We start from the raw sequence: 13,539 nt of genomic DNA, 5'->3' as shown, positions 1-13,539 counted from the left end.
TACATTCTTCCACGGGTGCACTGGTGGTAGAAGGAGTGAATGCTTAGGATGGAAGATGGGTCAGATCACATTCTTAAAGAAATGAAAAGATCTTAAAGATCACTTTAGAAAGAGAGTGAGGTTACGGAGGGGTTCAAGGTCAAAGTTGAGAAAATTAATTTCCATCACATTTGCCTACATCTTACGTTTTCACCCCGTGATTGCGTGACTTTCCCCTGGATGCTCTGGTTTCTTCCCACATCCCAAAGCTGTGCAGGTTGCTAGGTTAAATGGCCGCTTAAATTTCCCATTGTAGGTGAATGGTAAAATCTGGGAGAGAGTTGATGGGAATGTGGGGAGAATAAAATAGAAATAGTGTGGATGGCTGCTTAATGGACAATGTGGACTCAGTGGGCCGAAGGGCCTGTTCCTGTGCTGTATAGCTCTATGACTCTGTGCATGTTCCTATCACTCTCAAGCCCTCTAGGTTGAACCTGAATTCCACCTCCCTTATTCTCCACCTACTTGGGACATCATAATAATTTATTCTCTTCATGCTGTCGTCACAGTGTGCTTTAACCCGCACATTATTTTGCTTTCGGTACAACCTTGTTAAAGCTGGCAGGGATATGGGACTCCTAGTGCAGGATTCCCAAAAGGTTAACTTGCAGGTTGAGCCGGCAGTAAGGAAGGCAAATGCAACGTTGATGTACATTTCGAGAGGACTAGAAAATAAAAGCAAGGATGTAATGCTGAGGCTTTATAAGGCGTTATTCAGACCACATTTGGAGTATTGTGAGCAGTTTTGGGCCTCATATCTAAGGAAGGATGTGCTGGTATTGGAGAGGGTCCAGAGGAGGTTTATGAGAATGATCCCGGGAATGAAAGGGTTAATGTATGAGGAGCGTTTGATGGCTCTGGGCTTCAACTCGCTGGAGTTTAGAAGGATGAGGGGGGATCTTATTGAAACCTACTGAATATTGAAAGGTCTGATAGACTAGACGTGGAGAGGATGTTTCCAGTAGTGGGACAGTCTAGGACCGGAGTGAACAGCCTCAGAATAGAAGGATATCCCTTCATAACAGAGGTGAGGAGGAACTTATTTAACCAGAAGATGGTGAATCTGTGGAATTCACTGCCACAGACGGCTGTGGAGCCCAAGTCATTGATGTCAAAGCGGAGGTTGATAGGTTCTTGATTAGTAAGGATGCCAAAGGTTACAGGGGGAAGGCAGGAGAATGAGGTTGAGGGGGAAAAATAAATCAGCCATGATTGAATGGCGGAGCAGACTCGATGGGCCGCATGGTCTAATTCTGCTCCTATGTCTTATGGTCCTATGGATTTTTATTAAATTATCTTATTGTGACACTTACATTTATGCCAGCAGCCTGGAACAGAGCTGACCTCTGAATGCCTTGTTATGAAGATTCTGCGGTTGATAGTATCAAAGCATATGGAACAAAGATGGGCAAACCTTGAGACATAGACCAGCCATGATCTAATTGAATGGAAAAGCAAGCCCAAGGGGCTGAAAAGCCTCTTCCTATTCACTGGGTTCCTTTGAGTGTTCAATATTAAGTTTATTGCAGAAAGGTTGGGGAATATATATTAATTGCAGTGTTTATTGTTGGTTGATTTGGTAGTTGAAAGTAATATGTGACTCTTGCTTCGAGTGAATCTCTGACAACGTATAGTCTATAAACGAACTCTGTGGTTACAATTGGGCATGCAGAAATGGAGTTTTTTAAAACTTCCACCAGGGGTCAGTGTCGACTAATAATTCTTGGCAGATGTCAGACCCTCAAAGATCACTGATGCTGAGTGAATGTGAAGAACGTTTTACGAAAGGTGGCACAATGGTGCAGCCAAAAGAGCTGCTGCCTCACAGCTGGAGTGACCAGGTTCAATCCTGACCTCTGCTGCTGTTTGTGTGGAATTTTTATGTTTTCTCCCTGTGATTGTGTGGATTTCCCCTGGATGCCCTGGTTTCTTCCCACATCCCAAAGATATGGTAGGGTTGGCAGGTTAATTGGCCGCTGTAGATTTCCCATTGTAGGTGAATGGTAGAATCTGGGAGGGAGTTGATGGGAATGTGGGGAGAAGAAAATAGAAGTAGTGTGGATGGTTGCTTAATGGACAATGTGGACTTGGCGGACTGAAGGGTCTGTTTCCATTCTGTGTGTCACTATGACTCTGCGCACCTTCCTATCACTTTCAAGACCTCCGAGTTGAACCTAAACGTGGTCGGTTCAATCCCACCTCCTGTATTCTCCACCTAATATCCTCTCTGTTTGAGAACTTGATCACCATCTGCTATTAACAGTCAGCCTTAGCTCAGAGGATAGCATGCTGGCCATTGAGTCCGAAGGTCATGGGTTCAATCCCTACTACAGAGAACGGAGACTGGCACTTTAGTGCAGAACAGCAGAAATCCTGTTCTGTTAGAGGTACCTTCATTCAGACAAGCCATTAAACAGAGGCCTTGTCTTCCTTCCTGTGTGGAATCATTCAGAGAAGGGTTGGGGAATATTGGCCAATATTTTATCCTTTTCCCAACATCATTAAAAGTAGATTATTTGGTCTTTATTGTGGGATCTTGCTGTGCAAAAATCAGCTGCTGTGTTTCCAATCTTAAAGTTGACTACAGTCTATTAATTATAAACAGACCATTGAGATCACTCTTTCTTTCTTTCTTCCCCTGTTCAATTTATGCATGGAATCACTCTTTATTCACAAGCTGAATCATTCATTAGACATCTGTTTACCAATCCATTTCCCAACACAGCTTCATGATCTGGATGTCTCTCTGCTGTTAATTATCTAAATGAAAACTTGAACCCATCCTCTTTGCAAAACCAAAGCAAACATGTGACTATCCACTTCTTTTTTATTCTATTCTAATGCATAAATAGTTCACAACCAAAATTAGCTTGGCAATGGTTGAGGTTCAATATAGTGGAGAAACACTATGAATTTTACCCAGCCAATAAGTAGTGTTGGAATTTTTACAAGTACAGTTACCATTTTTTAACCATATCTACAGAAACACAGACTCAAAAGTATAAGTACGCATTAGAAGAAAGATTTCTATTTACACATTTGTAATAAAGAACAGATGACTTTAGGTTGAATTCTTAGAATTTTGATAGTTGATATTGATTCAGATATGGCTCCTCTGGGTAATTTGGCAATATAGGCTGACAGAAGATTTATTATTCATCAAGGGTAGTGTGTTATCTGCATCCTATAACTTCAGTAGACATGCAGCCCAGTGTTTGAAATTGCACGATGTTGTTTCAGAATTTATTTTTCTGTTAAAAAGCTTTCTGAGGAGTTTCCAGCTCTATTTCCTATCCTCTGTGCTGTGAACTTCCACTGCTGAGTTTTAGACACTCGTGATGTGGAAGATTGGGCTGGTTTATTGTGATTTTTGGCTGGTGGTTGCGTGGAGAACAATTGGCTTGCTGCGGTATGCCACTCAATGTGTTCCACACTGATGTGTTGCTGTACAGAAGTCAGGAACATGCTGGAATAAGATGCTGGTGCAAATATATGTGACTAAGTTTCAAGGAGAAAGTTTGCACTTCCAGACAGTGAATAGGGATAGACAATAACATCAGATTTGCCAGCAATTCCTGCACGCCATAAAATGAATGTGAAAATTGTTGCCCTTGCTTGTGGAAGTAGCCGTGTGGACTTTCTTTATGGTTCTGTGGCATCCAGACCTTCCTGTGTTCCAGGTAAAGATAAGGTTGGGATACAACCTGCACCCTGCGGCATTATAAATCCTGGCGATGTTTTGCAGGGTGTGGAGAGGAGGGAGTGAAGAGCAAAACTCCACAAATTCTGTAGAAATGGGATGACCGTGAAGCCTTATGCAGGAGAAGAAAATCCTCCCAAATCCCAGCAAGGGTCAGTATTTTTTAATTAATCTCTGCTTTGCATTTCAAAATTAAATAGAAGGAGGCTATTCAGTCCATCAGCTCTATCCTGGTTCACAGCCTATACCATTTTTCACATATTTTAAATTTTTAAAATTTTTAAAAAAATTTTATTTACAGCGTGGTAACAGGCCCTTCCGGCCCAACGAGTCCACGCCGCCCATTTTAAACCCAAATTAACCTACCTGTACGTCTTTAGAATGTGGGAGGAAACTGGAGCACCCAGCGGAAACCCACGCAGACACAGGAGAACGTACAAACTCCTTACAGACAGTGACGGGAATCGAACCCCCATCGCCGGTGCTGTAATAGTGTCATGCTAACCGCTACGCTACCGTTTTCCCTGCAATCTATTCTCCCTTGCAGTACCATCAACTCCCACTGGATTCTATCACTCACCTACACACTGGGGGCAATTTACAGTGGTGAATTAACCTACCAACCTGCACACCTTTGGGATGTGGAAAGAAACTAGAGCACCTGGAGGAAACCCACATGGTCACAGGAAGAATATGCAAACTCCACTCAGAAAGCACTGGATGTCAGGAGTGAGTAGCTGTGCTACTGTGCAGTGCCTTGCTGTCAAATCTAACCTTTACTGTAGGGTGTTATCCAATGAGCCTCGCATTTACCATGGGTAGTCTGCTGAACATGTGCTGTGATCCTGTGCAAGTACTGTTCCTGAAAGAGGCCTCAGTTTTTCAAGACTTGTGCCCAAGAGTGGAGCTGGCAGGGAATCCTCAGAACTCTTCAGGTTTGACCCAGAGCCTCTGGTGATTTGTGAAAACTCCTGGGCTCCAGGGGCTCTAACCCAAGCCAGCCTGTTTGCACTTGGACTTGGAGCTTTTATGCTGATTGGTTGTCTTGAATCCTTCTGAGCACATCCCTGTGGAGGCCAGCCATTTAACCTCCCCTGTCTTCAGATGCTCAAGGTTATGGCTATGTCCAGCTAGAGTCTGCAGCCTGAAGTATTTTTTTATAAAGGCATTGGGGAGGGGTAGTGGGGGATTGGCTGAGGAGGAGTTTAGAGCAGGGGAGGAAGGAGGACTCCTCAGACTGCATACACCACATGTACTACCTACAAGCATTGCTCCTCAGTGTACTGTGTCCCTTTGAAGGGGTATCAGAAACCATGTTCCTGGATTACTTATAAATGGTATCTGATTAGACTTCAATGTTGGCTCTTCTTTCTGAGCCTTTGCAATCCTTATAGGGAAGAAATTCCTACAATTCCGTTAGGCAAGGAGTCCAAGGACTTTTACTAGGCACCACTTGAGGGAACAACAAAATGTATCCTAATTGGAACATTGTAAGATGGCATTCCCACGCACCTGCTTCCCTTGCCCTGCCATTTGGTGGTGGATGTGAACCTGGAAGGTACTGCTTAAGAAGTCATGGCCAGTCTCTGCAATATGCATTAATTATATTACACACTGTAACATGACCTGCTGGTTGTGGTGATTTAGGCTTGTGGGTGAAGTGCAGATCAATAGGGTTACTTTGACCAGGGCAATATTGATCTTCTTCAAATGTTCAGCCAGACAAATGGTGAGTATTCCATCACATTCCTGGGAAGGAGGTATAAATGGTGGGATGACTTGACTGATGGGAGATAGTAAATAGTGGGGTGTGTGTAAACGCAGGGAGGGAAGTGTGTAATTTGATGTTGGGAATTCTATTAGCAGTGGAAATGTGTAAGTGCTGTTGAGTGCACCCAGAGTGTGTAAGTGATGAGGACTGCTTACAAAAGTGGTGGGCATGTACAAGTTGTGGGTGTGTAAGTAGTGGGGAGTGTGTAAGTAGTAAGGAGTGTATAAGTGGTGGGTGTGTAATAGGGAGTGTGTAGGTAGCAGGAAGTCTGTAAGTGCCAAGTAGTGTGTAAGTGGTGGGTGTGTAAGTGGCAGGTAGTACGTAAGTGCCAAGTAGTGTGTAAGCAGTGAGTGTGTGCCAGGTAGTGTGTAAGTGGTGGGTGTGTAAGCAGTGAGTGTGTGCCAGGTAGTGTGTAAGCGGTGAGTGTGTGCCAGGTGGTGTGTAAGTGGTGGGTGTGTAAGTAGCAGGTAGTGTGTAAGTGGTGGGTGTGTGCCAGGTGGTGTGTAAGTGGTGGGTGTGTAAGCGGCAGAGAGTTTGAATAAGATCTTCTGAGAAGTACAGGGTGGAATTCTTCACAAGCAAGTGATATCCAGAGGCATGCTGACAGCCAGTCAAGCCTTGGCCCAACCAAGTCATCTCTCAAAACCTGTTGTTTACCTGCAACTCCAGCTGCAGCAGGAGAGGAGGAGGAAGAGAAGGAGAAGGAGGAAGAGAGGGAGGAGAAAGAGGGTAGGAACAGAAAGGAATAGAACAGAGAAAACTGAGGAGGGGACAGAGAGGGAGAAGAGGAAAGAAAACACTGGAGGTGAGAAGGAGATTAAGTGGAGGAGGATTAGAGATGTCAACTGTTCCATATCAGATAGGACATCCAGTATTTCAATATGTAATTTTCTACCCTGTACGATATCATATTACACTCTATAAACACCTCTACCCTAGAATCCCACCTTCAAAGTCCTGCACAGGTTTCATGCTGAATAATTTAGGCCAAAAAGTCCTGGGATTTTGAGGTCAGAAGCAAACAGTCAGCTTGTCACTGAATTCAGAGATAAATTGAAACTTATCTCAGTGTGATCCTCCCAGTGGGAACTTCCAGGAACCATGGAGGGAATCCTTTTCATTGAAGCAAAGAAGTCCACCCCCACAATATGCCCCCTATTTTTGAAATACAATGAAGGCAACACTAATATATGGAGTGGGGTGTATGGAACCGGTGGGGGAGTGCATACTTGCTGACAAAATTAGGTTAGGAGAAGTGGGAATAAGTGTCCAATCCAAACATACTTCTTTCCTGCTTCAGGCAAAAGTGGAGGATCTGTTTTTGGTCTGAACCCGGTGCCTGAAACAGTCTGGTGAGCACAGCAGGCCTGATGCCAGACTGTCTACACAATAAGCTTAGAGGTGTTATTGCCTGAAAATGCACGTAACAGTCTAGCCGATCTGAAGAGACTTTTCATAAGATTTGAGATGACTGGTAAAAATTTGTCTGACAATAGCCCCCTCTCCTACTACCACAATACTTTCAATCTGATCCAATATGAATGTGGAATGATTGATTCATGTTTCATGTTCTGTTGCCTTTGCTCTGTGAGGTGTATTTGTAGCAACAAGCTTCAGAGTATATTAAAGTGCTTTGTAAATTGACGTGGATAATCTTGAATCATCTCTGCAGATGACTGTCAGTATAAGTACAGCCTGTGCTGGTAATGCTCTCTATTTGAGAGTGCTGGGTGTGTATTGCAATACAGAAGCAGTGTAGTGTATTTAGTTTGCTCATAGATTGCTTTAAGTTGCACCATTGTGTATTTGCAGATTATGTATGGGGATATAAGGTGTTTTTTGTAAGCCACAAAGAACGTTTGATACTCAAAGGTCACAAAAGTTCACAAAGGGAGAAGAGTGTATATTTCTTACAGTAATGTTTTGGTACGGATTAGATACTTCAGCTCAGATGGCTAAATGATTTTTCTTCCCTACTTTGGACACAAGAGGATTTGGGTCAGTGGATCATAACAAAGCATCATTACCCAGAGTAATGGGAGCCTTGACGTAATTAAACCTGACTGTACTAATATACTTTCTCAATCATTGCGCAAGATCTTATGTTTGCATTAGAACTGTACCCTGAAAAATGCAATCTCTAATCCCCTTTGAAGGCACACACTGATTTCCTTATGCATCTGAGTAAAGATTAAAATGAAGATTAAAGCATTTTTTTACCTTTGTGCTGGGTTCAAGTTTCAGTGCTCTCTTGAGTGTCTCCATTGCACCTTTGTAGTCACCCTGTTCTGATAACAACTGCAGTACAATGCAAAAACAGAAAAAAAATCACATGAAAGAACCAAAGCTAAATAGAACTGTTTTTGCTTTTATTTTGTGATGGGTAAACTTGTCTGTTTAAGCTTGTGTGGAAATTTAATTTAAAAAAAAATTTATGGCTTCACAAGACATCTTGAAGCACAATGATGTGTAACCCAACATTGATTATAATCCAAGGTTAGTTAAAGGTCAGTGACAGTTCCACTCAGTTTGTGCTGCTCTATGATTCATTGCATATTCATATTGTGAAGCAAATCACTGCAATCCTCTCTTTTCCCCATCCAGCACCCAACAGCCTTAAGTATTTATCATTATTTATGATTAATACAGGATCTGCTTAAAGATCCAGGAAATATTCAAACATGTTGACAGAAAGGGGGAAAGCTACACGGGACACCTCAGAAATGGCATCACAGGTTGCTGTCGATACTAGTAATATGCACTGGAAGACCAGAGAGTGGGTCCATTAATCCAAATTATAGGTCTGGTCCAAAAGTAGTAGAACCCAGTTAATTATTGGTGGATTTATTAATTACTTAGATAAAAAGAAAATCACTAGAAGCTACCAAAATGGATTACACTGAAGAAGAGCATGCTTGATTAGCCTAATGAGGTTCTTTGAGGAGGTGGTAGTTATGGGAAAAAGGAAAGCAATGGGAGTGATGTACGTGCATTTTCAAAGACCTCTACAATGTATCGTGCAAGAGGCCATTGGAGAAGATTAAGGGACGTGGCGATCAAGATCTTACAGATTTCAATACAGAGTTGAGGGGGAAGAGGTGTTGACATTTACCAGTGAAATTAAGATTAGAAGATGGATAAATAATGCTGAAATTCAAAGGAAGTATGAAGGAAATATTAATTAGATGATGGAATGACTAAAAAGGGACAGATGGAGTTCAGTGAATGCTACACACTGGGTAAAAGTAATAGTTAGACAATGAATGCGGAGAGGTTGGATGGCAGACCGGTTACAATGAAATGGATGAAACCAGGAGAAAGCTAAGGGAATACATGATTTCTTGACCCGAGCATGGGTCTGGACCTTGGGTGCTGCTAGAGTGTTCTGTGAAGGGTCCGCAGCCAAAACGGTGGCTGATACAGCATGCAATAAGCCAATAAACCATCCAGCACACATCAGTTTCTGGGCCACTGAATCTAATGATCAAGGGATCCAGAGAGAGGCGCACAGAGGATGAAAATAGATTTACACAATGAACAGGAAAATTGTTTACGTGCAGTAGCATGTGAGGTTTTGGAATACTCTCCCAGAGTTTGTGGTTGGTTCACCTTTTAAATATTGCCCCTCCTTCCATTAGAAGAGAGACATCAACATACTAAGAAGCAACTCATGTAACCAGCAATCCAGATCTTCCCATTCACAGAGACTTTCAAGACCTCCCAGCTGAACACACATTGCAAAACCTTCATTGGACCATGAATCCAGCTCCCCCCTTGTCCACAGCACCGGAGAGTCCTGGAGGAAAGTTTGGGCAGACTACACCTTTACAAACAATCACCTTGTGACCAACCCAGCAACTCAACAACCAGACTCCAAACTACAGCAGAATATGTAGGCAACTATAAGCAGCTTAAGGATTAGTCATGGCCACCTGATGTAGTTGACTCTTTAAAACTTAGCCTGGCCGGCATTGTGCTAACCTTAATCAAACCACAGGGCATATAATAAAACTACAAAGCACAGGATTTGTGTAAGGGGTAAGAAATTTAGAAGAAATCTGCGGAAGAACTTTTTCAAATAGAGGGTGGTAGGAATCTGGATTTCATTGCCTGAATGTGTGGTGGAGACGGATACACTCACAACACTTAAGAAGTGTCTAACTAGCACTTGAATCACCAAGTGCTGGTAAATGGGACTGGCAAGGATATGTACTTGATGGTCATCATGGACATGGGGTGCCAAAGGGGCTGTTTCTGTCCTGCGTGACTCTATAATTGATATCAGGAAGATGTTTGAGGAAGAATAGTTAACATTTGGACTGGATAGTGCAGTAGAGGAGTAAGAATTAGTACCATGAAGAAACAGTCCAGAAGTGAAGGGATCTGCAGTGTCATTTGGATAAATGTGTTAAGACAGGTTGAATGGTCTTCATATATTATTATTTTGTAATCTTCTGAATTCTTGTCCATCACTCACCACTGGAAAGGTGAAAGGGAGATTAGTGGCTTTTACAGGACTGAAATTATTGTCCTTAGATCAGTTCTGTTTTTATGTGACTGCGCATTTCGATGACATCACATGCATTTGAGGTCATGACCTTCCTCCGTCATATCACGGATGATGCCATTGTGCATTGTTCTTTGTGGGACTTGAATGCACCTTCAGAAAATTATACTGGACCTATGGTGCCCTTTTGGTATCAGACAGTTATGATTGCAAATCTGTAAATTATTAAAGTACCGTCAATTCAGTTAACTCGGCACCAGAAAGGCATCTGTTTCTGATTAACATAGAAGAAAAATACTCATCAAAAACAAATCAATTTGTCAGAGTGCTCACATAAGTCAGAGATAAGAAATCGAGATTGAGGGATAAGCAGTTCAATAAGCTGCAATTTGCCTCACAACCATATGTCATTTTAAACTGATGTACACTGGCAGAAAATCCACATGGCAACTAGCTCCAAGCAACCGAGAATTATGAATGGTTAATATGTAGGCTAATGTGCAGTTTATAGAGTGTGAGCAGCTGTCCTATCTAATTTAAGTTTGTACGTGGGGATTATTACACTGACCCAGTTGTATTGTGCAAGGATTTCAGATGAATGTTTTGGCAATATCTGTTAGAACCTATTATTCTTTAAGGTGCACTAGAGGATGGGGAAAGAAAGCTTCTTGTGTTTAGGGTAATTGTGCTTTTTGGTGCGTGCCTGGTATTTAGTCACAGTGAGAGGCCAAGCTATTTACTCTAGAAAGCCTTGTGCTGGTAATCCCACCACCCTGAGGCAAGCTCCTTATTAACTTTCATTATTAAACTTCCCGTTCTTAAAGCTTGTTTGCATCTCTGAAATACAAACTGTGTGACAGGGAATTCTGAGAGAGAAATAGGTAAACCCAAGGTAGAGACTTTTATACATCCTCATATTCAAATAAAAATATAAATGGAATGTGCAGGTAAGGAATATTAATCGGGATGTTTTTCTTATTAGGAAGTAAAAGGAATGTAGTATCAGGCTCCCCATTCCTATTGTTCATAAACCATTTGGAAATGGAATGGGGTGTTGCTGAGTTTGTTATGGTAATAACCAGAGAAGGCAGTGTAATAGAAAATTTCATTGAGTGTTCTGATACCATGTTGTGTTTATGGAAGTCAAGCCAAAATAAAAATTGTTTTCCATGCCAACACCCACTTTAAGAAAAGCCTGTGAGATATTGAAGACATAAGAGACTGCAGATGCTGGAATCTGCGGCAAAAAACAAAATGCTGGAGGAACGAAACATTGACTGTCCATTTCACTCCACAGATGCTGCCTGACCCATTGAGTTCCTCCAGCATTTTGTTCCTTGCCTGTGAGACATTCTTCGTTCTGAATGCTATTGTTCTTAACATCTTGCAAAAGCGTTAATCTCAAATGCGTAAATTTATAGCCCCATCATTTGTTACTGGCAAGAGATTTTAAACTACGTAAAAGACAATAAAGCTCAACTTTAAAGCAGCTTTTATATCACTATAACAATTTATTCAACATGTGTCTAACCGAGAAATCTTGAGGATGGTGTAAAATTGAGTTTTGGGCCTTAATTATCAAAGGACTCTCTACGGGCAGCTTATTCTTTTATGAAGCAATAAATTCAAGACAGCCGAGGTGGTGATGAGGGTAGTTGCTTGTAGGACTGGAGAGGATGTGTTTCTGGGATGGGATGCGGGGTGGGTGGCTAATACATCTGCTCAGGAGGCTTCCAAGAACATCTAAAAAATGGCTGACCCAACTTATAGCCACATACGCTTTCAGCAGTCACTGGGCCACAGTAAGGGCAAGGCAGTGGTGCAGCTGGTAGAGTTGCTGCCTCCAGCAACCTGGATTTAATCCTGACCTCTGGTGCTGTCTGTGTGGGGTTTGCATGTTCTCCCTGTGACTTTGTGGATTTCCTCTGGGTGCACTGCTTTACTCTCAATTCAATGTACCTCAGTATGTAGGTGAGTGGTAGAATCAGGGGAGAGTTGATGGTAATGTGAACAGAATAAAGTAGAATTAATGTAAATGGCGACTTGATGGATAGTGCGGACTTGGTGGGCTGAAGGGCCTGCTTCTATGCTCTCTGATTCTATGAGGACATTGTTGCATCCATTTTGTGCCGGTATAATAGTCAAAGCTGAACCAATTTCTACTCTTCCATCTTTGGTTTGACTGCAGTCTGATTCACAGTACAGGTTACTTGTAAACAGGGTCGATGGCTGATTCAATTTGATCTGGAGACCTGATATTTGAACTACAACATTCCAGCCTCCAGGGTAAACCTGCTTTGGATCAGGAAAGATGAGGTTTTAGAATCCTAAGGAGAAGAAAAAATTAAACATTAGAAGTAAGATCCCATCCAATTCTCCTTTCTGGGTATAAAATTGGGTATTATTTTACAAGTAAAAGAAAATAACTAAACTTGAGTGGGATGACATCACCATTGGGCCAGGAAAGGTTTGGGACTGCCTGATTGGCATCCAAACCAAAAGCAAACCTGAGAAGCTCAATATTTTTTCAAACATTTCTAACCCTTGAAGTGACAACAGTACTGGGAATATTTCTGGGTGAATAGTAGTGGGAACATTTCACATGCGTTAAGTGTGTTTTCTTATTCTGCTGTTGAGGAGAGGAATGAACCCATTTATAATTAACGGGTTAATGTTTCCATTAAATTAAGCGACAAAAAAAATTCTTACAAACAGTAATGTTCATCTGGCACAAGCACTGGGTTTGCGGCAATTCTGATCATGAAATACTGAACCTTTCCTTTCCTGAACAAAGCTTTCACATTGTTGGGATCCAGGCGCAGCACAGCGTTACTGGAAGCAATCACTTCTTCATGGAGGTTCAACTTCAGCTGGGCAGCTGCCAAGTTATTGAGACACTTTAGCCCATCTTCCTGCAACTCTTCTGCTTCCTGAGCACTGGGTTTAACTGGAATTTGAAACAAACAGACATTTATAACATATTTTAAAATTAGAAATCGTGCAACATTGAAACTTACTTTGATCTTTATCCATTTCCTGATGAACAAGCTGTATTTCCTTGTTGTTGCTATGTCTTTGTCACATTTTTATGTTAACATTTCCCAGCATAAATATCTGTTTCATATTTAAGCAGCAAGCTGCCTATGTAAACGTCACACTGCAGTTACTTCCTTCTGACAGATGTGGTGCTTTGATTTATCTGTCAATTTCTCAAACTCTAACACACTGAAACCAATATAAACTTGTTCCTCAATGTGCAGTAAGTTCTGCCACCCAGTTCTAAATAATAATATTCAATTCATACATTACGTAGAAGTAAGAAGGTAATGTTGGACTTGAAAACAGAGTCTGTGTTATATTGGCGTTTCCTGTCTGATTCACTTGATTTTAGCTCCCCATGTACAATACCACTGAAGATCCAAAGAAGGCATAAAATAGTCAATATTCATCATACCTAAAATATTTTAAACAATAATTCTGCTAATTAATTCCATTGCAAAGTCAGTAACAGCTGGCTTTAGA

General features: G+C 41.7%; 1 protein-coding gene across 1 annotated transcript in view; it reads right to left on the bottom strand.

The window, feature by feature from the left end:
- fkbp16 (FKBP prolyl isomerase 16) overlaps nt 1-13,539 on the bottom strand; it is a 158,915-nt gene that overhangs the window by 4,352 nt on the left and 141,024 nt on the right. The window contains exons 6-7 of the mRNA XM_052040286.1: nt 12,792-12,964; nt 7,731-7,808 (exon numbers count right to left, since the gene is read on the bottom strand). Of these exons, the coding sequence (XP_051896246.1) occupies nt 7,731-7,808; nt 12,792-12,964 (251 nt within the window). The remainder of the gene's footprint in view (nt 1-7,730; nt 7,809-12,791; nt 12,965-13,539) is intronic.

Source organism: Pristis pectinata, chromosome 28 (assembly GCF_009764475.1).
Source record: "Pristis pectinata isolate sPriPec2 chromosome 28, sPriPec2.1.pri, whole genome shotgun sequence".
NCBI classification, from domain to species: Eukaryota; Metazoa; Chordata; class Chondrichthyes; order Rhinopristiformes; family Pristidae; genus Pristis; species Pristis pectinata.
This window is presented reverse-complemented; position numbering and strand designations above follow the sequence as displayed.